This window comes from Canis lupus, chromosome 2 (genome assembly GCF_003254725.2).
Source record: "Canis lupus dingo isolate Sandy chromosome 2, ASM325472v2, whole genome shotgun sequence".
Classification (NCBI taxonomy): Eukaryota; Metazoa; Chordata; class Mammalia; order Carnivora; family Canidae; genus Canis; species Canis lupus.
In genome coordinates, this window is record NC_064244.1 from 82,952,774 (window position 1) to 82,977,855 (window position 25,082).

Here is a 25,082-nt window from a genome sequence, read left to right on the forward strand (position 1 = left end):
GATAAACAAAAAACAAACAAACAAACAAAAAAATTCACACTACATGAATTCACCCTGGATCACTAAAAAAAAAAAAGAAAAGAAAAGAAAAGAAAAAAATTATTTAAAATTATCTTTAGGATGCATACACAAAACCCCCTGAATGTCTTTTTTTTTTTCCCCTGAATGTCTTGGAAGCGACGACCTCCAGCCCTCCTTAGCCTGGGAAAATGGGCTTTTACAGCCTGGCCACTGCCCACGCCCAGCCAACCTGCATTCTCTGATCCCATCTGTGCTTGCTGGCTCCAGCCGCCTGGCCTGGAGTCTCAGCTCCTGGGAAGCTCCTCCCCGTCCCACGTCCCAGGTCCCAGGTCCCAGGCCCTGCTTAGCTGGCATCTGCTACCAGCACTTCTCCTCGGCGCTGCTGGCATCTGGGGCAGGTTAATTCCTTGGGCGAGGGGCCGTCCCGTGCACTGTAGGGTGTTTAAGAGCAGCCCGGCCTCTGCCTCTGGGTGCCAGTAGTACTTGTCCCCCCTTTCCTGGATGTCACAACCAAAAATGACTTCAGATATTGCCAAATATCCCCTGGGGAAAGAAATCACCTCAGCGAAGAGGCGCAGCATCGCACAAAACGCTGGTGCTTCCCGCTACGCGCAGGTTTTCCAGCCACCGGGCACTTCTCACACTGAGTCACTGTGAACCGAGCTGCAGTTGAGATTCGTCCCCACTGCCGACTGCAGGGCCGGGGTGTGTGTGTGTGTGGAGGGACCAGACGTCTAGCAAAATCATATTCAAACCGCTGCCCCTCACCACGGGCTTCTGAGAGCTTCCTCGGCTTCCCCGAGCCCCCAGGCCTTGCCTATGAAAGCCGCGGCAGCCGCCCGGTCCGCAGCGCTGGGTGCCTGAACCGGGCAACGCCCAGCCCGCAGCGCGACCGACAGACGCCCCGTTAGTAAGCGCCCGAGGCGTCATCAGTGCCCGGGGAGTCTGTCCAGGGCGCGGCGCGGGCCACCAGGAGTGCTCTGCTCTCCGGCCTGTTTGCGGGGAGGGTGGTCAGCAGAGGCTCCGGGGAGGAGGGGGCACTTGGCGCCGATCGCACCCCAAGCGGCCAGCACCGCGCTCACGTGTAAGGCTTTGCGGAATACGTGAATGACACGGGGACACACACAACTGCGTTTGGGAAACACAAGTCACCAAGACTGCTAACACAGCCTTCCTTGCCAGTCACCGGCCCTTAAACACCTCCCTGTGGACATACTCGCCCTGACACGTGCACACTCGCCCCCCCCCGTCCCCCCCCCCAGGATCTCCCAACTCTGTGGTTTGAATGACCTTTAATAGAAACTCTCCTATTTCCGACTGTCTGTTCCTCTCTCGGGGGGCATCCGGGACAGGGCGATCCACTGCAGTGCGTGCACGTTGCAATCCCTCCCCCCACGCGGAGGATGGAGCTGTGGCATCGACAGCTGTCCCGTTCCCCGGGAGATTTTCTGAGTCATCATCTCCAGGGAACAACGTTCGCTCCCACGATGGGAGCCATGGAGGAAGGGGCTTCAGCAGCCCCGGGGGGCGGGACGGGGGCTGGGATCTGATCCAGGTCTCTGTGTCTGCCCCAAGCCTGTAGCAGAAGTCCTGGGGCTGCAGCTCTGCTGGGAGAAGCTGGGGGTCGCCTTCTCACCCCTAGGGCTCTGGGCAGCTGGCTGAGCCCCCCTTCCGCTCGAGTCCCGCCCACGGAAAAAGCAGAGGAAGAGGCCTGGGCCTTTCAGGAAGACGGTGGGAGAGGACGAGTTGCTACAGAGTGATGGGCAGGAACAGTGTCTCCGTGGGCTGGGCCCGGAGCACCAGGGAAGCCCCAGCCGAGGGGGTGGGCTCCGCCTCTGGCTCGGGGCCAGATCTCTCCGATGGCGGCTCCAAGAGCAGTGGATGGAGGTCAGGAGCCTGGAGGCCAGGAGCACAGGGCCCCAGGAGCTGCTGGGCAGTGGTTGTTGGCAAAGACGCAGAGGTCCAAGGTGGCCCGGCCCAGCCAATTAGGGGTCGACGAAGGACACGGCGATGTAGCGGGTACCCCTGGTGGTGGGGAGCCCCTCGTGGTAGTGCGTAAGTCGCCCGGGGTGCATGAGGGTCCAGCCCTTCCGTGGGGCTCGGATGGAGCAGTTGTAGCGCAGGAACCGACAGCCCCCGCCCTGGAAGATGGGAAGCGTCAGTCCTACCGGAGGCCGGGCCCTGCCCCCGTTCCACGGCCGTCTGAGCCCCTCCGAGCCCAGGCAGCCCAGTGGCCCTGCAGGGACAGCGCGGGCCTTGGAGCCAGGCAGCCGTGGGCACACATCAGTGATGTGCTTTACTTTGTGACCCCCGGGCCTCAGTTCCCCCTTCTGGGAAACTCGCAGGGTCATGAGGCTTCACTGAGATGAGACAAGGTAGGAGCTGAGGGCCTGGTTTCTCAGCCTCAGCACTGCGTGGACATCTGTGGCCAGAAGATTTTTTTTTTTCCATTGAGCCAAAAAACACGTGGCATAAACTTTCCCGTTGGAAACATTTTCTAAGTGCGCCACTCGGTGGTACTAAGTACGTGTGTGCTGTTGTACAGCCCTCGTCGCCAGGGGCCGGGTAACTCTCTCTTGCTGGGGGGCTGTCCTGGGCACCCTGGCCTCTCCTTGCTAGCTGCCAGCAGCACCCCCACAGTTTCACAACCGAAAATGTCTTCGGATATTGCCAATGTCCCCCGGGGGTAGGGAGGACAAAATCGTCCCCTTAGGAGAGCCCCTCGTACATGGTGAACTCTCAAAAATGTGAGAGGTGTTTGTACGTGTGTGTTTCGCCGCGGCCGGCCCAGGCCTGAGTCCCCGAAACACTTAGAAACAGCAGCTCATGGAGGGAGTAAGTGAATGAGTCACACCCAGGGGCCTCCCGTGGGGGCTTGAGGTCCCCGGAACTGTGCCCTCTCCCCGCCACGTCCTCCTGGTCTCCCCAGCTCTCTCCTCCAGCCACAAGCCTGAGCCCCACACCCGGACTGACCCGGTCCCCCCATTCTCAAAGCAGCCCTCTCACTTCCAAGAATTACAGAAACCCTAAACTCCTCACCACGAACGGCTCTCGACCTTGGGTGCTTACTGAGCGTCCCCGAGCTCATGGGATTCTCGCAGCATCTACGCAGGGCGCTCTACGTTTCCCCGTCTAAGACACCAGCAGACTGACAGCCTAAGGGACATGCCTGAGGCCCCAGAGCTGGCGGGCGGGCCCCAGGTCCACGCAGCCCGACCTCTGACCTCCTGTGCCCCTGCATCTAAAGGCCTCTCCTTCCCTCCCTCCCGACAGCACGGAGGCCTTCCCCTTCCCGCAGCCGGGCGGGCACCCTGTCTCTCAGGTTCTGTGGCGCTGGGCCCCGGGGCCCCGCTGCCTGCTTAGCGGCCCTGCGAGCTGCTCACCTCGTAATCCACGCCCACCCGGTTCAGGGCGATGTTGATGGTGAAGGTGGAGGCGTCGTGGTGCGGCATGAGCGAGGGCTGCTCGTCGGGCTTGTAGCGGACCACGAAGGCCAGGTCGAACTGGGCCTGTGTCGGGGGGAGCGGGGGGGGGGGGCCGCTGAAGAGGAGAGGCAGGGGTGCACAGAAGGGCCCCCCCCCGCTGGCCTCACGGGACGCTGGCACCCTGAGGGCAGGTTTCACGCTGCGCTCCCCAGTGCCTGGCCCCGGGGAGGCTGTCAGAAAAAATGTGCAGGGGGAGGACCGGACAGAAGGATGGGAAGGAAGGGAAGAAGAGGGGGTGGAGGGAGGGGGTGGAGGGAGGGACTGTATCTAACCCTGACAACCTTCGGTGGCTACTAGGCAGGCGGAGGCAGGTGTCTGGAGAAAACGTGTGTGTGTGAGGCAGTGACAGGGAAGGAAGGAGGGGGAAAGCTAAAGGGGCAGGCGCCAGGTGCTCAGTGGAGAGCCCCAGAGGAAGGTGTCGCCGAGGCGGGATTTAAGGACGTGGGGGAGGAGTCAGGGGGGTGACGAGGTGGGCTGCCCCCACCCTGGACTCTTCCAGAAGCTGACACCCACCCCCAGCGTGGGGGGAGGCCTCACTCCCACCTGGAGACCAAATATTCAGGCCTCTCCCTGAAGCAGAGAGGGACTGGGGACTGCGCTCTCTGCTTTCCCCACTGCCACCCCGCCCCCGTCCCCCCACTGCCTCACAGCCGCTGCCTCCCTGGTGCGCCCACCCTGGTGTAGTAGCCCGGATAGAGCTTCTCCGTCATCGGGGCGATGTACTCCACCAGGAACTTATGCCACTCCCGCTCGAAGCTGATCTGGTTCATGTGGATGTCGATGGTCGGCACGTTTTCGTAGCCGCCCTGGATGCGGTTGTCCTGGAGGTGACCAAGGAGGGCGGGGTAAGCGGGATTCGGAGAGGCCGCCGGGGTGCAGCCTGCTTCTGCCTGCCCTCCGCCCCACCCCGCTGCTCATGCGCACATGCGCTCTCTCCCTCTCAAATAAAATCTTTTTTTTTTTTTTTTAAGATCTTATTTATTAATTCATGAGAGACACAGAGAGAGAGAGAGGCAGAGACCCAGGCAGAGGAAGAAGCCGGCTCCATGCAGGGTGCCCAACGTGGAACTCGATCCCGGGTCCCAGGGGTCACGCCCTGGGCCAAAGGCAGATGCTCATCCACTGAGCCACCCAGGCATCCCTCAAATAAAATCTTTTAAAAAAAGGAATTTAAAAATGCTCCCTGAAAAAAAAATAAATAAAAAAAATAAAAATAAAAATGCTCCCTGAACTTGGGGTGCCTGGGGCGTTCAGTGGGTGAGGTCATGACCTCAGGGTTGTAGGATCGAGCCCCACGTCGGCTCCACACTGAGCATGGAGTGGAATCTGCTCAAGATTCTCCCTCCAGGCTCCCTCCTGGCCCCCTCTGCCCTCCTGCCCTGCACTTTCCAGGATGAGCACAGGTGCAGGATTCCTCCTCCGGGGAACACACAGCCTCTCAAGCCCACAAGCCACTTGCTTCTGCTTTCTGATGAGTGTGGCAGGGATGTTCCCAACCCTCCCTCATCCCACAGCGGCTCCTCCCTCCCCCGTTACACACTCAGTCTGGTGAAGGAAAAGCTAAATCATCCTAATCACGAAACAGGAACTGGAAACCTAGCAACTGAGGGTGAAGGCAGCTTAGAGACCCCCGCTCCATCCCATCGCGATGCCCCTAGACTCCTAAGTGCCAGGGCCCCCATCCGAAGAGCCCCAGAGAGGCTGGCCAGGTCAGGGAAGAGCGCCCCGAGGGCAGGTGTGTGCGGAGGCCCCAAACCCCAGCACCACCCCACCTTGTTATCTCCCAGAGACCACTGGCCGTAGTGCTCCATCTCCTCTACCAGCTCGTCACACGCCGTCTCCGTGAAGATGGGGAACCAGTAGACGTCCGGGCAAGGCTGGGGAGGGCGGGGACTCAGTGCCAGGTTCCAAGGGCCCCGCTGCCCCTTCCCCCGGCCCCCCGGGGCAAGGCCTCCCATGCAGCCCAGGCCCTTCACTGCAGCCTGGTCGGGGAAGGCCGTGGAGCTGGGCGCCAGCCCTTCCCGGCCGAGGCCCCTCACGGGCTCCGGGCCCCGCAGCTTCTCGCTACTCTCCACAGCGGAGAGCACATTCGGGGATGTCTTTCCTCCTCGCCTGGGTTGCAGGGGAAACCCAAGGTCCCAAGGCCCCTGCAGACTCCGGCTGGGAAGCACCAGCAGGAGGGCCATCCTACTACCCTTTCTCTTGCCCAAGCGCAGCCCGAGCACCCAGTGGTGCCTCCCGTCCTCCCCTGGGGCAGTGGTCTCCTCCCTCTGCCCTTCATCCCCCTCAGCAGATGCTAGAGGTGCCCCGTCCTTACCATCTCGACCAGCTTCCCGGCCAGGGCTTTGGTGTAGTTCTCGTGGATGTACTTCTCCTTCCAGTCCTGGGGTGTGGGGAGGGCAGTTGGGCTCCTCAGGCCTGGCCTGGGCCAGCGGGGCTCACTCCTTGCCCAGCTCCACGAGATGCTCTAAGAGGGGGTTCCTCCCCCGGGGCCCCGTGCGACGAGGGTGACTGTGTGCCCGTGAGAGCTGGGTCTGCACATGAACCTACACGTGTGTGCGTGTGTGTGCCACACGCTCACTACGTCCAAGAATGCTGTCCACACTTGCTCTCGCTCTGGTTTTCATGACCCCCCAACCCCCCGCAGCGAGCGAGGCTGGGGCAGTGTATCCACTGAAGGGACAACGGAGGCCCCAAAGACTGAGAGGCTCAGCCAAGTCACCGCAGACGGTCCACAGGCCAGGGCCTCATCCTGCTCCCTCCTCCGCCACTAGACGGCGCTGCCTCTGCAGGGCCCTCCCCTCCTCACCCTAACGCAGCTCTGTCCCCAGGGTGGCCCCAGGGGCGCCAGCCCTTCTCAAGCAGTGCAGGAGGCCCCCCACCCACCGCAGAGTCACTGGGGTCCCTCCCCCCGCCGCCCACCCAGCTGAGCCTCACCTCGGGGTTGCTGAACACCTCCCACAGGTCGTTGTGGAGGTGGCTGGTCTGGTAGCTGTCCAGGGACAGCAGGTGGCCAAAGGTGTGCCGGTTGGTCAGGAACATGAACACATCCTGGGGAGAACAGGCCGGATGCACACTCGCCCCCAGCCCCACGCACGCCCCCCGAAGGCTCGGCTGCAGCCTCCCCTGCCCGGGAAGCTGGTGGTCAGGGAACCGCATGAGGGTCGCCCCATCTCATCTCCCCAGCACCCAGCCCAGGCCTGACGAGGGGCACAATGAAGGAAGGCTTCCCGGAGGACCGGGCGGAGAGAGAAGAACAAATGTGTAAAAGCAAAGGATGGCGTCCGGTCCTCAAGTTTTGGACCTGGCGAAACGTCACCACGCTGCCACCTTGAAACGGTAACCGCGGGGACACACTGGGTGGGGCACAGCTGGTAGGGCAGGGTGTCTCCTGGGCGCCTGGAGTGTATTTAGGTGGAAAGTTTAGTTTTTTCCGGCCCTGGTAAAAATGTAAATAAAGCAGATGGGTGCAGAAACTGGGTCCCCAAGGGCCGGCTCCCATGCCTGGAGTCCCAGGTACCCCCACGCCCCAGGCCCTGATATCTCCAGGTGTGAGGCAACAGAGACACCTCCCCATCGAGACGGCCTCCTACTGTGCAGCCTGGGCTGACCTGCTGCCGGATGTTGGCACAGAAGGCCATGTCGGGGTCCAGCCTGCTGTGGTGGAACAGGTCCGTGTGCTGCAGCTCGGCCCGCAGGGCACTGCCCTTAATCAGGTAGATGTTCGAGATGTAGGGCACGTTCCAGACGCCACTGAGAATGAGAAAGGAAGATGGAGGGGACCACAGGCTGGGGACGGGGAAGTCAAGGCTGGGAGGGCGCCCGGGCCCAGGACAGCTGTCGGGAAGTCCTTTTGTGTGTCTCCCCTGCCTCGGGCCCAGCAGGAACTCGAGGGCAACAGGGACAGGTCCACTGGGGGAGACAGATGAGGGGTCCCCATCCCGCAGGTACTCACACACGCCGCCCCTGCACGATGTCCACATAGTCCTCGGAGCGGGCGTAGTAGCCATCTGCGCTCAGCGCGCCCCAGAAGTTGGACCACAGCCTCCCGTGGCGGGTCATTAAAGGCGCGATGACGTTCCTGAGGAAGGGAGCACCTCAGTGGGAGTCCCTCTGCGCCCCCCGCCCCCTGCCCAGGGAGCCTGGGGCAGATCCGACCAGGTCGGGGATGGAGAGGACGCCTTTCAACCTGCCAGCCCCTTGGGGTGGGGCCTGGCCAGCCGGTAGGGGGCCCCTGCGATGGGCAGCGGGAGCCGAGCAGAGGCAGGAGGTGCGGCAGCGAGGGGGAAACAGGCTGGACCGAGGCGGGGGTGCAGGGCTGCGGCCAGCCCAGGGTGGGGGCCCCAGGTGAAGGCAGAGAAGGCAGGCAGGGCGGGCCCGGAGGGGAGCCCGGGCTCGGAGGGGCTGCCTGCTGGCCGTGGGCACCCCCCAGCCTCACTTGTTCTGCTCGATCAGCAGGCGCAGGGTCTTAGGCTCAGTTAGGGCCACGTCGGCATCCACGCTGAAGTAGTAGGTGCAGCCCCGGTCCTGTCGGCACAGGTCCCTGCAGGCCGGGTCCCCGGGTCAGCGCGGCTGGGGCTCTGGCGCCAGCCTCTCACTGACCAGGGTCCCGGAGCGGCCCGGCGGCCGTGCTCCCAGGCCCGCCCCCTCCACGAGCTCAGGGAGCCAGCCAAGGGTCTTCAGAGGGCTCAGGCCCGCCCGGTGAGGTTGGGACCCGCAGCCCCCTGGCCCTGAGACCCAAACCCTGAGCTGCGAGGCCAGAAGACGAACCCCCAGAGCTCACTCGGCCACTGGCGCCAGGTGCTCTGCAAACTGCGGTGCTGGGGACAGCACGGCCCCCGACAGGTCCCTACGCTGCCCCGGGCCGGGGCGCCAACGGGTCCTGCCCTTCGGAAGCACAGTCTGGTTCCCCGGACCCAAAGCCTTACAAACACGTGCTCTTTTTGTCTGGCCCGGGGCTGCGCAAACCAGTCCGTGGTCCAAAGCCAGCCCGCCACCTGGGGTCGGGCGGCTCATGCGCTCAGGACCATTTGACATTTTTAAACGGTTGGGGGGCGAAAATGAAACGAAGTGATGCAGAAGCCCCACGAAATTCACACTGCAGCGTCCGTACATAACGTGGGGGCACAGTCACGGCCGTGGCGCCGCCAGCACAGGGCTCAGCCACCTCCCGTCCCCGGCTGGGCCCGTCCTCGCGCGGCCAACACGGATTACTCTACTCGTTTGAGTAATAAGGGAAAAATCAGAGATGGTCTGTCAGCATTTATCCACTTCTGACCCCACGGTTCTTCGTCTTTCTCTGACTTCTCCTTGCCCCCAAATGACACTGCTCAGCCCCACCCAGGAGCGCCCGGGTCAGCAGGGCAGAGACCATTTCCCCATTTGACACATGGGGATGCTGGGGCAAGGGGGGGCAGGGACTTGCTGGGGACACACGCAGACTTCTGAATGCTGTCTCTTGGCCTGATGCTCCTGATACCACGGCCACCCCCACCCGGTCCCCTCCCGCTCCTGGAGACAACCGTGGCGCGCTGGCCCCCAACTCACGCGCCCATGTTCCTGGCATCAGCATTTGCCACCCGAACCTCGGGGCCCACCAGTTTTACGGACTGGTACTCGCTGCCGTGCTCTGCCAGGAACTGCTCCACCTGAGCCTTGTGGTGTTGCTCCTAGGGGTAGGGGGTGGGAAGGTGATGAAGGGAACACAGGTCCCACCCCCAGGGCCACAGCACCCTCGGCTACTGCAGGCCGCTCCCCTTCATGCCCAGCAGGCGCCACACACGGGCTTTCCTAACTCCAGACCTCTGCCCCTGCAAGCCCCTCTGCCCAGAGTGCCCATCCCCAGCCACCCTTGACCACCCTCCCCTGATCAGGCCAGGCCCACCCTCCGTCACTGGGGACAGTACCCCCAACCCTACAGGCCCCATATGCAGAGTCATTTATTCTGGTCCAGAGTGCGGCCCAGGAAGCTGTCTCGGTGCAAAATGCTCCAGGTGACCCCGCACGTGGCAAAACAAGAGCCCACACCCGGGCTCCTTGGATGAGGAAGCGGAAGGAGCAGGATCCTTAGAACCAAACTCAGGATCCAGAGCAAAGCCCGGCTCTGCTACCATTAGCTGCGTGGTCTGGAACAAGCCACTTGCCCTCCCCCACGGGGTCACTGCCACAAGTCAGATGGAGCACACGGATGGACCTCAAAGGCCGCCGGTGACGGCTCTCTTCCGCTGCGCCAAGTCACAAAGTCACCCCTCACGGGTCCCCTGTTTCATGTCTGCAGGGAAACTGGAGCCTCCCGGGGCCGGGCCCATACCCTCTCCCTGTTTCCAGGCAGCACAGCTGAGTGAACGTCTGAGACCCAGGTGGGGCCACGCGTGGGGCCCTGGGCACAGGTGCAGCCCCTCGGGGCTGAGACGTCTCAGAAGGGGTGACGCCAGCCGGGGCGGCCCAGAGAACGTTAAGGAAGAGAAGCAGCCTTGGCAACCGGGAGGACTGGAGGGTGTGCCTGGCGCCCCAGTTAGGGAAACTGGGGTAAGCAAAGGCCGAGGTGGGACTTTATGCAGCGGGAAGGAGAGGGAGGGACGGAGGGGCCTCTCCCCAGAGCAGCAGGCGCAGGGCCCTGCCCGGTTCCCCAGGAGGGACGCAGGGAATGGAAACCAATCTGCCTGGGAACCAAATCACGAGGGATGGATGAGGCAGGGAGAGAACCCGCGCCCACGGTGGCTAGGGGCACCTGTCATGCGCCTCCCCACCCGTGGTGGGCACCCGTGTTCCACGGGCCCACACGGTCGGCACTACCCTACCCCTACCTAGATGAGAGAACTGAGGCACAGACAAGTGGAGGAAGGCACCCAAGGTCACGCAGCCCACGCGAGCAGCGGCGCTGGGATTGGAGCCCAGCCAGTCGGCCTCAGGTCAGGCCATCCGGGGACGCCGCCCACTGCCCACCGCGTCCACTCGGCCCAGGTGGCGGCGCTGCCGCGAGTGCTTGGGTGCCTCAGGCCGCCCGGTGAGCCTGGGCCTTCACCCGAGCCACACACCACCCCGGCAGCGCTGCTACTCACGTGGTTGTGAATGAAAAGCCGCATCTGCTTCCGGGGGTAGTGGAGGTGGAGCAGCCGTCGGAAGAACAGGGACAGGAACGGCGTGGGCTGTTCGATGAACACGCCAACCAACACCGTGGGCAGAGCTTCCTCCTGCATGGGGACAGGGCGGCACAGGGTCTGGCTAGGCCCACCGCTGAGCCCCTGGGTGGCCGGAGAGAGCCCGAGGCAGAGCCAGAGGGGTGCAGACTTCGCAGGAGAGGGGCCTGGGCCTGGGCGGGGGGAGGGGGGAGGCCGAGGCAGGGAGCAGAAAGCAGCAGGAGGAGGCCCCTGCTGGGCAGACTGAGCCTAGACTTGGATCCGGGACCAGCTGCCGGCCCGCTGGCGGAGAGCCCGGCTGGCTCGGCTCTCAAGTGAGCTACAGACGAGGAGGAAGGTCGGTGAGGTGACAGGCCTGTGGGAGACGACTCAAGCTGAAGGAGCCAGGACTTGGCATGGCCGGGAGGGGAGGGGGGTGCGAGCTGGAGCACATGTAAGCGGAGAAGGCCTCCAAGAGGAGGTGCTGGAGTGAAGAGGAAGACGGAACCCCAGACAGAAAGGTGAGCCCTTTACCTCCCGCCAAAGACCGTCTTCTCCCCGCCCAAGAGGCTCGGGCCCCTCCTGTCTGGCAGCCGTACCCCAATGCCCCTGAGGCTACGCAGGCCCTCGTCACACACGGAGCAGCCCGTCTCGAAGGTCCAGAAGCGTGGGATGTAGTTGCCCAGGTAGTTCAGCTGCAGCTGCAGGGAGACATGGGGGCTGAGACGCGGGGTACGGGCCGGCCCCTCCCATCTGTAACCACTGAGTCACGTCCCCCTCGCCCCTGGGGGCAGGAAGGTGACTTTATTTGCAGCAGGTTTTGCAGGGAACATTCCGTTCCCTTTGGAGATCACCAAAACTGCTCTGAGGGCAGAGGTGGGACCCGGCACCCTGACACCCCTTCGTCTCTGGGTCTGCCTGGAGCCAATGCAGATGGCTTGTCCCCCCCACACCCCCTCAGCAGCCCGGAGAGTCCAACTGAGCAGCTCCCAAGTGGGGCGGGAGATCTGCTTCAACACTCCCCCCGTTCTCTCCGGGCCACGTGATTCTGACCCGGTGGGGGCACGGAGGGGGCCGCGGACCACACCTGAAGCAGTGTGCTGTGAGCCAGAGCTGGCCCCCCAGGCCCCATGGGGTCTGGCCTGCACCCCAGCCCCTTCTGAGCTCCAAGAGCACAGGAACCAGTCTGTGCTGCTCAGGACTGACTGTGCCTTGTGTCCTGCTGCAAATATTCAGTAAACATTTGTTGCATGAAGAAACAAGTCTGCCCTGGGACGACGGGGTACAGATGCCTGGGGCAGCCCAGCGGAGGCCCAGCTGGGGACAGGGACCTCCTCTGCGCCCCGAGGTTGAGCAGGGAGGACCATCACAGCCACAGGAAGGAGACAAGGCACCACGCTGAACTCAGCTGTGAGGACAGAGGCAGGGGGGTGGCTCTGCCCCCAGGGAGAAGCTGTGGGCTCACGGTGGAGCACACTCGGGGTGGAGCACACTCGGGCCTCTGGCCGCCCCCTCTCTCCCCCCAGGGGCTGGGGCCGCTCTCTACCTTGGTGGGCCCATTGCCATGGATCAGGACCGGGAGGGTGTCGTAGGCGAGGTTCCTCGCTCTCACGTGGCCCATCTCAAACTTGAGCACGACCTCATCTGGGGATCAGAGAGCACAGACACACCCAGCATCAGGCCCGGGACCGGGCTCAGATCCTAGCTCCCACTCGGAGCGTGCTCGGGGTTATAGCGCTTCTTCGAACCCCACATTTCCTCATCTGTAAAATGGGGGTAGGAGTGCAAGGGTTCCGTGTGGGGCAAGCGCTTAGCATTACGCCTGCCCATGGGGAGCGTGGACCCCACGGCAGTCCCTAGGATTTACTGTGAGGACTTCTTTGAGCCGGAAGCAGGGGACAGGACACAGCGAGTCCTGAAACATCCCAGGTCCAGCAAGAGCTCAGAGAAGCCCGGGCACAGTGCCCGGGGGCAGCTGCTCTGGGAGACGGGCGGAGCGGCAGGGAGAACACCCTGGCCCATGTGGAAGTCCGGGGCAGGGTCGGGGACAGATCCTGTGCGGTGGAGAGAGCAACTCGGGAGGACCCTAACCCCCTTGCTCTGACCCCGTGAGACACCAGGAGAAGCCGCCTGTCCCCTGCCCAACAGTTATAAAGGCAGAGGGGCCTCTCGTCAGAGGCCTGGAAGACGCCAGGAGGGAGGCCCTCTGTGTGGGTGATCATGCAAGGGGGCCCTCGCTCCCCCAAGAAATGCTCAGGACTCGGCTTCTAAACGTACGTCCGTGCACTCCCGGGAGCCACAGACAGAAGGGTGCGGATGTTTCTACACCGTCCCAAGGAGGGAGCCATAGTGCTCATTAGATTTTTCAAAAAGTAAGATTCCATCTACCCCATAAAATCACCAATCAGTGATTGGACCTAACTAAAGATGGGAAAACTGAGCTTGAGAGAGAGAGAGAAAGAGAGAGAGAGAGAGAGAGGCTTGCCCGAGGTCACCCAGGAAGACAGGCCAAGGAATGTCATGAGCAGTCATGGGTTTAGGGCCGGCCCAAGGGTGCTTCTGGTTCTAAAGGACCGGGCACCCTCTCCACTTCCCAAGCCACCCATCACCCTCCCGTCAGCTCAGCCCCCACGAGAGCCCAGGAAGCCTTCACTTGGGCGGTGGGAGGGCAGGAAGGAGGGGAAGCAGGCCCACCTGTTAAGAACCACAGCTGTGGGGCAGGGGCAGGTACCCGCAGCGAGCGGCTGCCCCCTGCGTCAGCATCCCGCAGGCTCTTAAAGTGACCCCTGGGCCCTCCATCCTCGACCCCACAGAAACACAGCTCTGCCCCGGGACATCCAGGTGGGGCCCTTGAGATGCAGCAGGCGACTTCCTCGGCACAGAAGCCATGCAGGAACCAGCCCATCCTCCTCCTCCTTCTCCTCCTCGGGTCCAGGTCCTGCCTGGAATCCTCACCTCCTTCCTGGCATCCCCCTCAGGATCCCCCCCACCCTGTGGGGCCACTCACCCAAGGCTCCATCCAGGTTCTGGAAGATACGGCAGCGGTGGTCCAGAGTGATGTTGATTCGCTCCTGCAGGAGAGAGGACACCAGGCTGCAGCAGGGACGGGCCTGGCCGAGGGTGGGGGACCTGCCCTCCCACTTCTGCTACTTCCTCTCCCTGTCACACCAGGGCAGCCGGGAGCCCTGGGACCTACGGGTGCAGTGGCTCTATTCGCAGGGAACTGGGGACTTTCGGAATCGGAAGGTAACTAAGGAAACAGCCGGTTCAAGTAGAACAATCACTGTAACAGATGCTAGTTTTTTGCTTTACTGTCAATCACGAAGTACTGCAGGTACGTTAGTTAATTTAATCCACACGACACATGGATTTTTCCTTACGGGAAAGTACCGCCATCCCTACGTTTCACAGGTTTAAGAAAAACCAAGGCACAGAGAGGTTGGATAACTCGCCTAAGGTCACACAGCTGATAACTGGCTATGCTGGCATTCGAACCCCAGGAGCCCGGCCCCGAGGTCCCCTGTTCTCTCCAACAGAAAGCTGCATCTTTAAGACTTAGCTGGGCCCCACGGAGCCCTGGGCCAGGCCAAGGAAGGCAAGTGGCACGCTAGGCTTGGCCCTCATCCCTGGGCTTCTGCAAGTGACGTCATTGGAGGCAAAGGGGAAGGAGGAGGAAGGACCGAGTTTAAAAGTTCACATTTCTACTGCGCAAGTCCAAACGCTTCGTTTCCTTATTTTGTGGATGATGAAGACCGAGGCCCAGAGAGGGAAGGTGACTCGCCCTAGGTCACACAGCACAGAGCTGATGGGGGTTGAGGGATAAGCAGGCGAGAATCCAGGAATCTGGACCGTTCAAGGACTCGAGTTTTATATGTTGGCAAGTTGAATTTAAATTTTTAAAAATGTTAAAAAAAAAAAAAAAAAAGAACTCCCTGAGTTCCCTGCCGCCCAGAGGACACTGGCTGGTTTGGGGCGACACTGGTCCCAACACACCATCCTCAGTCCCCTCAATGACCTCTCCTCAAGACAGGCTCAGAGGTCGGGGCACAGATCCGGCCAAGACCTCACCGGCCCCCCAGAAGCCTCCCAGACGGGGTGGCGGGGGCAACTCAGCCCGTCGGTTCCTTTCAACACCATCACTACAAACACGAGGTCCTATGCTCCCGCCTCCCGGACTTGAGGCTCCACGAAGGTGGGGACCCTAAGCGTCCCGTTCACGGCCACGCCCCTGCCCTGCGCCGGACAGCGTCTCACACGGGCGCCCAATAAGTGGCCACTGGATACAGCAGGGAATCAGGGAATGGACAGATGGGGTGTCGATGCCCAGGCCTCGGGGGCCCTGCTTCCCACCCGGCATCAAGGTCCAGCATCGAGATGCCACAGCTCCCCTCCCCTGCCCCCGCTCCTCAGCCCTCCCCGCTGCCCCTCACCCTCTTCTCAGGGTCCAAGAAGATCTGGGTGTAAAAGAGCTGGTCGCTGTCGCTGTCCTGGCCTTCCCACTCGGCCACCAGTTTGCTGAGGCTGGGGGCATAGCCGATGAAGCCTGCGGGTTGGTGGGGGACACACAGAGAAGAGCACTCAGCCTCTGGGCCCTAAGTCGGGCGCCTCTTCCTGGCATCCACTCTCGTTCACCTCCCACTCTTTAACCTCCCCTAAGAAGTCCTCCCGGACTGAGTGAGACTGACGTCTAGAGGCTGAAAGCACCTGCCAGCTAATGCCACCCGGTGACACGCTCCCGCTGAGCCCACAGGGTCAACGGTGCCCACTGATCCGCACAGCTCAGGTGCCGGGCACCACGTAGGTGGTGAGGAGGTGGGTCGGACCAGCAGTCCCGGGGGCAGAGCTGGTGGGGCACAGGCCTGCAGCCCCCTGCCTACACTTATCTGGGAAACGTGGCCCAGAGAAGGGCAGAGGCTGGGCCAGGGTCCCACGGCGCCTGTGGCTTACAGGGAAAAGTGCACACAGCCCCCTGGCCACGGTGCAGACGGGTGAGGAGAGAAGGGGGTGGGGGGGGAGACACCGCCAGCCCTGGGCCAGGACCAGGCCGCCCCGACTGGGCACGCTCTCCCAGCCAATGGGAAACCGAGGCTGCAGGGGGCAGAGGAACCCGGGGGGGCAGACGGAGGAACCCAGGATAAAATGCAGACTGTTCCCCACGCAGTGGGAAACCACTGAGCGATGCACATGGATTTGTGCCTGGCTGCTGGGCAGGGAAGGAACGGGAAGGGGTGAGGACAGAAGCTGGCAGGGCGGCAGGGCGAGGGAGTGGGGCCAAGGGTGCGGCCAAGAGGTCTTCGCAAGTGGGAGTGGGGTGACCAGCCCATGGGCTGGGGGTTGGGGGCCGAGGGAGGGTATTCAGGGGTGCCCCAGCTTCGTGCGGGTGGCTGTGGGTGTTCACAAGACGAGGCGGACTGCAGCGGGGCGGTCCTGACAGCGGCCGAGGGACCCCGGCACCCCCGACTCCTCACCTCCAGAGCCCAGGAACCTCTTGCCGTCGGACACGGCCGGGTACTTGGCTTCCAGCCTGCGGTCCGGGTAGATGAGCTCCTCGGCGGAGAAGACCACCTGGCCCCTGGCCTGCCGGAACTTCTTCAGGAGCTCTCGAGGCCCCGACGCGAACACCACGTCATAACTGCAGCCACAGAGGGGAGAGCGGGGGCAGGGCAGAGGTGGGCAGGGGCTCGCGGGCGGCTGCATCCCGAGCCACCTGTCGTCTCCGGCCGGGCCCGCAGCATTTCCACCCCACCATGCGCTCCTCACACTCGAAGCACGGCTCACCCGACCCGGGCAGGCCCCCTTGCCCGTCTTCCCACCACCAAAGGGCATGGTCTCTTCTGGGCTCCCAGCCTCCCTAAACCTGCAGGCAACCTTAGATTGCGATCCCCCCTCACCCCCGCCATCCCGCAAGGGCCTCATTCTAGAATATTCCATTTCTCTACCCAGAAGCCCCCAGCCACCTACCTGTCTGTGAAGAGAATGACCAGGTCCTCCTTGTCCGCGTGCTTCTCCAGAGCTTTCTTCAGCAGCCGGACCTTCAGCCCTCCGCCTGCTGACGTCCCCTTCTCCCCGGTCCAGTCCTCCCCCAGGCCCAGTGCCTGCACAGAAAGGCCCCTTCACGTGGGCTTTTGGCGAAAATCTACCTTGAGGCCCCACCTCCACCCCCACCGGTACAGTGACCACGCCTGCTGCCGTCTATCCAGCATCTCCTGCCTACGCTGGGGGGACAGCACCCTACAGTGAGTGAGGCTGACCAGGCTGGGTGCGGGTTCCGGGTCACGTGACCTGACCATCCTTCCCAGAGCCGTGGGTTTGGGCCTGTGACCTAAGCCTATGGCCTATCAGCGTCTCCCCTGAGACTCTGCAATTCGGATGAAGAAAAGGAGGTCTAGTTCTGCTAAGGTTGGGAAGCTGGGGCACGAGGGTCTGGCTGGTGGCAGAGAGCGCGTGTCTGCAAATGAAGACCAACAGGACAGGACCCAGAGATGGAAGGACAAAGCCCTTACCATGCAGCCTGAAGCCCTAGATCCAGCTACGCCTGAAGCAGCCCTCTGCTTCAACCCGCATTCATGTGTGCTAATCCGTTTTCTTTCTGGCTGAACACCACTCGATTGCAAGCTGTGTAGACAGTGCCACCGTCTGCCTCCTCCATCATTTTATCCCGGGCGCCTAGCACTGTGCCTGACTGAAGGAGGCACTCGGCCGAAAGGAGGGGTGTCTCCCTGCAGGGCTAAGCCCCAGACACAGCAGACAGAAGACGCCAGGGGGACTGGCCCTGGCCCGTGTTTCTTTACAGCAGTGTTTACACGGCTGAGGTGTCCAGACGACTCAGGGGCGTTGGTGGAGATGCTGGTTCCCAGGCCCTGCCTCCTACCAGCCACACCCCCTCACGCGAGCGACCCCACAGCCTCCTCCTGTCTCAGTTCCCCCCACACTCCCAGCTCCAGCACCCCCCAGACTTTGATTGTGTTCTCCCCTTCTTGCTTTTCCTAACTCATCCTCATCTTTCCGGCTTCCAGAAGCTTCCCTATGGCTCCCAGTGTGCGAAGGGCAAAAACTCGGCTCCTGGATTCCCCCACCCCCGGGCACCCCTTACCTGGATCTTGTAGTTGAAGAACTGGCCTGAACGCTTGAAGCGCCGGAACCCTTCGGTCTCCGTCGTGGCCACCGTGAGGACTAACAGGTTGTCTATGGACAGACAAGGGGGTGGTGAGCAGGAGTGGAGGAGGGGAGAGGAGGTGCTCGTTCCCAGATGTGTCAAGTCCTGGAAGGATGTGTCCTCACGTCCATGCATTACAGACAAGGGCCCAAGGCCCAGGTAGGAAGGACGTGCCGACGGTCACCCAGCTGGTTAATGACAGAGCTGGGACAGAACCAGGGTCTCCTGGGGCTCCTGCAGGGAGCGTCCAGCTGGGAACTGACCAGCAGGACAGGAGGCGCCTGGACCTAGCATCTGGGGGGGCTGGGTCTCAGTGGATCCAGGGGGCTCTGGCCTCTCACCAGGGCCGAGGCAAGGACTGGCCCCAAACACCGACCACCAGGAGGACCTCTCCGGCCGATGCTGGGCCCGAGTGCAGGGTCGGCCGCCACTCTCCGCGCCTAGGCCCGGGCACACACTGCTGACCGAGCCCAGCGGTCTTCCCTGCTGAGCCTCCTGGGACTTCACCTCCCGCGGGAACCGACTTGAAATCTAAGCTTTGATCAGAGCAACTGCATGAGCCTTTTCACAAGAGACCTCTCTCAGGCTTCACCTCTGCAATAGAACCTGCTGGAAACAAGTCCCCAGGCTGCATCTCGGGGAGCCCTGGGAAAGTCTCTTCCAGATCACCATCTGACGCTGTGTTACCTGAGAGGCAAAGGCTCCGGAGCTGGCCTGCCTGGTCAGAATCCCAGCTTTGTGAACTCGGACAAGCCCTGACTTTTCTGGGCCCCAGTTTTCCACTTTGTACAATAGGGACGATGATCGTACAGAAGGGGCATCTGGTCAGTACAGCACAGGACTCTTGATCTGGGGGGTTATGAGTTCGAGCCCCACGCAGGGCATAGAGACTACTTAAAAAAACAACAACAACAACAACAACAGTACAGTAGTCCCTCCTTTATCTACGGAAGACACATCCCAAGACCCCAGTAGATGCCCGAAGCCGCAGATAGTACCAGACCCCACATATACGAGGCTCTCTCCTATATGAACACACCTATGAAAAAGTTACTATAAATTCGACACAGTAAGCGATTTGCAATATAAAATAGAATAAAAATACCCTGCACGGGTGCCTGGGTGGCTCAGTCGGTTAAGCATCTACCCCTGGCTCAGGTCCAGATCCTGGGGTCCTGGGATCGAGCCCTGAGTCATTGTTGCTGAACTCCCTGCCCGGCAGGGCATCTGCTTCTCGCTCCCTCTGCTACCACCTGCGTGTGTGCGTGGGCATGCATTCTCTCTCTCTCTCTCAAAAAAATCACAAAACCAAAAACCAAGCAACCCTACACGATGAGACGCGGTGAGGTGAATGCAGCACCGTGACAGTCGGGCTGGTACTGACGTGTCCTCAGAAGGAGGCTCATCTGCTGCCGGACCATGGTTGTCCGCAGGTAACCAAGACCGTGGATATGGGGAGACCTCAAGGACTGCCGGACTAATTCAGTGAGATCAGGCCTGCAGATACCCCGCTGGGCTGCTGGCACCTGCTACGAGCTCGGACTGGTCCTGATCACTGAGAGGCAAACACCTTGCTCCGGCATTCAAGGCCCTCCCTGATTGGCCGAGTGCCCACTCGGCAGGCCCAAGACCCTACCACCCCGGGCTCCTCGCCTTCTACCCCCGCTCCCTCCCGCTCTCTCTCCTTTCTCTAATCTTCCTCCGAGTCCCAAGACCAGTGAGAGTGACACCCCTTCCCTGTCAACACCTCTATGAAGCCTTCTCAGATTTCTCCTGCCCTCTCTCCTGCCCTTAGAGGCAGGACCCCCCCCCCTCCCCTGCTCTGCCGCACTCACTGCTGCTTCGCTGGGCTCCGGGACGTGATGCTTTTCTGGGTGAACGGACACACCCGGTGGCCAGGCCAACACAGGCTCGTCAGGCCTTCCCATACACCCGACTCTGGGAAAGCAAGAGGAGCCGGGGCTGGAGGAACAAAGGGGTCCCGCGGGGGGTGTGGGGGGGAGCTGGCTGAGCGGCAGAGCTAGGCAGGCGCTGGCCCCAGGGCAGGGGGTGGCCTAGCAGGTCTGGGCAGGAATCCACTGGAAGTGGGCCCAGGGACCTGGGGAGCAAGGGGGAGGGATTCACCAGGCAGGTGTGGAGGGGAGGCCTCCCCCCAGACCCCGGGGGCCAAGACAGGGGTGCTGCCCACACGTAAGCTCTTCCCAGGATGGTGAAGTGTCCCCCCAAGTGAGGAGGGGAGAGTCGCCAGCTCGGAGGCCCTCCGGTCCCTGGCACGGGCAGCAGAGCGACAGGAAGAGTGTCACATTTCATGGATGGAAAAAGCCAGCATGTGTGTCTGTGAAAGATGCTGGATCAGGGCTCCCGGAGTCAGGCTGCAGGGGGAGGGCCGAGGGGACCGGTGGGCGTCTCCAGGCTCCTCTCTGGAGTCCCCTCTACCAAATAACCATACAAAGTGGCTCACCTCTACCAACACCTTCAACACGCTGGACCTTGTTCTAAGCACTTTACTGGTCCTAACCCCTCACCCCCGCCCCCAAATCTACGCTTAGAAACCAAGGCTCAGGGCACCTGAGGGGCTCAGTGGTTGAGCGGCTGCCTTCAGCTCAGGGCATGATCCCGGGGGTCCACCGGGGTCCATCGGGCTCACTGCAGGGAGCCTGCTTCTCCCTCTGTCTCTGTCTCTGTCTCTGCCTCTCCCTCTTTCATGAATAAATAAATAAAATCTTTAAAAAAAAAAAAAAAAAGAGAGAGAAACAAAAAAAAGAAAGAAACCAAGGCTCAGACATGGTGAGTAACTTGCCCCAGGGAGCCAGGAAGTAGTAGCAGCAGGATGTCGACACAGAAGCCTGGATCCAGAGTCCCTTCTCTTAACCTCTGCACACACCGCCCAGGCCTGGACAGGGACCAGCTGGCTGCCTCCCCGTCCGTCCGAAGAAACCACAGCTGAGGTGGCTGAGAGGACAGCAGGCCACGCTGGACCCCCACCCGCTCAGCCTACCCCTTCTGTGTCCCCGGATGGTGGCAGGTGCACCCCCGGGGCCTGAACAAATCTAGCACCTGCCTCCCCGGCCGAGGACCCGACCAGATCACCCACCCGGTCCGGAGGGTCCCAATCCTGCCTGCGTGACAGCATCACAAGGGAGGCTGTGAACCTCAGACTCCAGGGCCCCGGCCTGGGGTCTCGCATGGGCCCAGGAGGCGGGATTGTTCCTACTGCTCCCAGGTGATTTCTGAGGCGAGCCACATTTGGAAACCTCTCATCCTGGCCATCCCTGGTCCTGACTCTGGGCTCCAATGCAGGTCTCAGGGGACGGGGGGGGGGGGGTGTCCCAGCCAGAGGATGATAGGCAGGCCCCGCCCCCAAGGGACCCTGGGGTTACCTCTCAGCACCGCTCACCCCACGACAGACGCCTCACTAACCCAGCCTTCGCCCCATCCCCTTGTCCCTTCTCATCAAGAGGTCTTAGTCCTCCAGGAAGCCCCCATCATCTCCTCCCCTTACCCGGTGTGGCGTTGGGGTGCCCAGCAGGTGACGCACCAGCACAGACCTGCCCCTCTCCCTTCCCAGGCCACACTGACATCTTCATTTCCTTGGCCTCCCTCCCCCTCCCTGTGGCTGGGACTGGGTGTGACTCAGGATGTCTGGGTGTGCACTGTCTGGCCTCGGGGGGCCCGGCCCGGGGAGGGGAGTCCAGTAGGCACTGCCACCTGTGAGCCCTTACTAGACGCCACGTGCCACGCAAACTGTGTTACATTCATTCTCACACGTGGCCATCCACAGCCCCGGGGCAGCGATGTTCCTGCCCCCCTTGTGCAGGTGTGGAAACTGAGGCAGAGAGAGGCTAAGTAACGCCCCCGCCGCCGAAGGTCATGGAAGTTTGACACGGGAAGCGAATGGGCTGCGGTTCCCCACGCCCGTGTCCCCCATGTCCCCATTTCCCCATGCGGCATTCTGGAATGCTGCGGACCCACGCCGGCACCCACTCTGGCACCCACGCCGGCACCCGCAGCGTGGACGCTCCGCGGTCAGGAGGCAGGCACCCGGCCCAGGGCGACGACAGGAGGGGGTTCCCTGACACCCAGGGCCGCACCGGGCCCAGCGCGGCCTGACAGCCTCATCTGTGAGATGGGGTCATGACAACGGCGGTACCTTCCTTGCTCCAGAGACTGGCAACGACTGGAGGAGCTCGTGTCTGTGAGGTGCTGAGCGCAGGGCCCGGCCGCGGCCACACAGGCCTTGTCACAGGGAACGTCCCCGAGGGGAGGACATGTGCGGGCCGAGGGGTCCCGGGTGCGGGGGCCTGCGGGCGCAGGAAGTCACCTCCCTGGGGTCCCAGGGGGCGCTGGGGGCTCCGCCGCAGCCAGGCCTCTCCTCCCCCCGCAGCGCCAGGCGGGGGCCCGCAGGCAGGTCAGGCCCGCTCTCTGGGACAGGCAATGAGTGCAGCTCCTCCCCCTTCCCCTTCCTCCATCCTCACCCCAGCCTCGAACTGGAACGGAAGCCATCAACAGGGTGTGACAGAGACGTGCACTTGGCACCCAGGGCGCCCAGGCTGACTCCCCGGGTCCTCCTCAGACATGCCCCCCAACACACACACGTGCACATGCCCAGCTGGGTCACCCTCGCCCCTGGGGCCTTTCCACTCCCCGAGTGGGACAGTAGGATCCAGAAGCCCTGCCCTCGCCCTACCAACCTGGGCGGGGGGGGGGGGGGGGGGGGGACGGCCGCCAGGGGCTCCAGATGGTCCTTCCTCTCCAGGGCCAAGCCAAGGCCGCGGGGACAGGCGGGAGCCCAGGGAGAGGACAGCGATGGGAGGAGGGTTGCATCTCCCCCCTAGACTGGGCGTCTACCGAGGTGAGGAGCCTGTGTCCTCCCCTAAGCTGGGAGTGAAAACTCTCTCGTTCTCTCCGTGTCCCAAGCGGTGTGTGTCTGGGTGGCTGCAGGGATGGACAAGCTGCCAGGAGCGCTTCCCTGAACCTGCCCCGCTGGAACATTCCTCAGCGGTGGCCCCATCCCAGCCACCTGGTACCGCTGGGCGTCCCAGGCCCAACCAGGGGAGGGAGGCGCTGGCCTCTCCGGGGGCTGCTGGAGTGTCCCCCACTCCTGACACCAGTCAGGGGGTCCACTCCGTCCTAGCCAGCGGCTGAGGGGCCCACCTCAGCTGGGCCTGGGCAAGTGGAGCAGGCTCCTCTGGACGGCATCTCTAGGCAACAGCCCCCCGGCCCGCACCCCCCAGGCAGGGGTCAGCAGAAATGAGCAGTGGATCCGAGCCCCAGTCAACGCCTCCACCTCCAACCGCCTACAGCGACGGGAGACCAGGTACTGAACCTGCGGGGGCCTCGGTCGTGCTATCTGCAAAATGGAGTCAATGATTCCTTACTTATCAAAAGGGTCTGAATGGAGTAAGGGAAGCAAAGAGCCTCAACGTGACAGCGGCTTGATATAGCTCGGGTCTGGTAACCTCAGTCGAGTACCTCCTTACTACCTACAGGTGCTCTACCTGGATCGTCTCAGCGACACACCGAGTCCTGCACCCTCCCTCGGTGGGGGCTACCTCCTGTCTACTCTGTCCCCTCCCATCACTGCTGCTGGGGTCAGGGCACCTGGGGCCCTGCCATTGATTTGGTCCCTCTGACTCAATTCTGTAGGCCTCCTTGTGGGCAGCAGGAGTTTCATCTCCCGGAATGGTCTGGGGGTGGACGGGGGCCACACTGGCAGAAGCAGGGGAAGAGAGGCCCAGGAAACAAACGCTATTACAGGACTCCTGGCTCCCGACCAGCGAGTGGGCCCAGGCCACAGGCCTTTTGCACACACCACCAGCCCAGCCCTGTGCTCAGCGCCTCCCTCACTGGATTTTTTGACCTGATGTACTGCCCTGCTGGGATACTCCAGGAAAGCAGGTAGTGCTGAGTCCAGGGAAGAACATGCCTGCATAGGATGGGCTGATCCCTCCCCAGCAGGCCTCATCCCTTGGAATCCTGGCGAGAGCGCTAGGACTCGGGTACCATCGCCCCCATTTTGCAGGCTACAATTACCACAGGCTTTACCACTGGGAGATGTGTGGCTTTGGGCACAACCTGGGACCAAGGAGACACTCCGAAATGGGGGTTCCCATCCCCTCCCCTGGTAGGGTCTGCTATACCACCATCCTGCCCTGTCGGTTCCCAGGTTCCCAGGAAGGAAGGTGCGGCCAGTGGCTCGGCTTCCCTGGAGCTGCTCCGTCTACACCCTCCCCGGGGCTCTCGGGGGTTCAGCAGGCAGCCCTGGAGGTGGCCAAGGGCAGCAGCACCCACTCAGGACGGGGGACCCATAAGAGCCGTGGAATCCAGCAGAGCACCCAGCCATCCAAGGCTGCCCTGCGCTGGGCAGTCAGCGCACCTGTCTGAGCCCGTTTGCTCCTGCGGGGCCTGGAGGGAGTAAGACCCGCCCGCGGGGGCGGGGGCGGAGCAGGCCACAGAGGCCTCCCCACAGGGTACCTGGCTCGCGGGCCACTCCCCACCCCGCGGCTGTGCGGCCTGGCGCTCCCCTGAACCACACACACCTGGGTGCCCCTCCTGGTTCCAGGGCAGGTGAATCCACCCGACTTTAGTTTCCCAGCTGCAAAGGGGGGGGGGGGGCGCTGGAAGAGCACAGCCCGGAGGGCCGGCGCCCCGCGAGCCCCGTGGACGGCCCCTCGGCTCCCTCCCGGCTGCGTGGGGCAGTGGGGTCCGCCCTGGTCGCCAGCGAGCCCCCGGCCAAGTGGCCGCAGCCGGATCCGCTGGGAGCGCGGGCCTCCGTGCAGACCCGCGGCCCCCGGGCGGCCCCCGCCCCGCCCCGCCCCGCCCGCGCTCACCCTCCGGCCTGGCGTCGCCCTTCGCTTCGGCCAGCAGCAGCCAGCCCAGCGGGGCCAGGAGCAGCAGCGGCCGCATGGCCGGGTCGGGCGCGTCCGGCCGGCCCCGCGGCGCTCGCAGGCTGGAAACTTCGCGACGGGGCCGGCCGCCCGGGGTGCCACGCACGGGGCCCGCCCCGGGGGCGGGGTCGCGCCGCCCCTCCCCGCGCGCCCCTCCCCACGCCGCCCCTCCCCGCGCGCCCCTCCCCGCGCGCCCCTCCCCGCGCCCCCCTCCCCGCGCGCCCCTCCCCCCGCCCCCCTCCGCTCTCGCTCCCCCTCCCCCGCCCCCCTCCGCTCTCGCTCCCCACCCCCCCGCCCCGCCGCCCCGGGGAAGGCTTTCCCCGCAGGCTCGCCCGGAGCTGGGGCGGCTCCCGGGTCCCTCCGCCGGGCCGCGCTCTCCTCCCGGAGCTCCTCCCCCGCGGGAAGCGGGCGGGGG

General features: G+C 63.1%; 1 protein-coding gene across 2 annotated transcripts; it reads right to left on the minus strand.

Moving 5' to 3' along the window:
* Positions 1-1,296: 1,296 nt before the first annotated feature.
* Positions 1,297-24,769, minus strand: PLOD1 (procollagen-lysine,2-oxoglutarate 5-dioxygenase 1). Of its 2 annotated transcripts, none has more exons than XM_025477214.3 (19): positions 24,611-24,769; positions 17,718-17,809; positions 16,586-16,719; positions 16,093-16,256; positions 15,055-15,167; positions 13,632-13,695; positions 12,171-12,268; positions 11,224-11,325; positions 10,568-10,699; positions 9,054-9,175; positions 7,945-8,049; positions 7,462-7,587; positions 7,118-7,259; positions 6,444-6,557; positions 5,824-5,889; positions 5,279-5,383; positions 4,181-4,327; positions 3,405-3,530; positions 1,297-2,162 (listed from the first exon to the last, which is right to left on the minus strand). In XM_025477214.3, exons 1-19 carry the CDS (start codon positions 24,684-24,686, stop codon positions 2,007-2,009), a joined length of 2,184 nt encoding a protein of 727 aa, XP_025332999.1. In that variant the 5' UTR covers positions 24,687-24,769; the 3' UTR covers positions 1,297-2,006. The 2 variants fall into 2 exon arrangements, with proteins under 2 accessions (XP_025332999.1, XP_048963237.1); XM_049107280.1 differs by lacking the exon at positions 24,611-24,769 and adding an exon at positions 20,349-20,433.
* Between the last annotated feature and the right edge of the window lie 313 nt (positions 24,770-25,082).

Coding starts and splice junctions, on each gene's coding strand:
- PLOD1 (XM_025477214.3), bottom strand. CDS start 24,686: ATGCGGCCGCTGCTGCTCCTGGCCCCGCTGGGCTGGCTGCTGCTGGCC. Junction 5,890..6,443: donor AGGTGTTCAGCAACCCCGAG/GTGAGGCTCAGC, acceptor CCCACACCCCAG/GACTGGAAGGAGAAGTACAT. Junction 3,531..4,180: donor ATCCGGGCTACTACACCAGG/GTGGGCGCACCA, acceptor CCCCCGACACAG/GCCCAGTTCGACCTGGCCTT.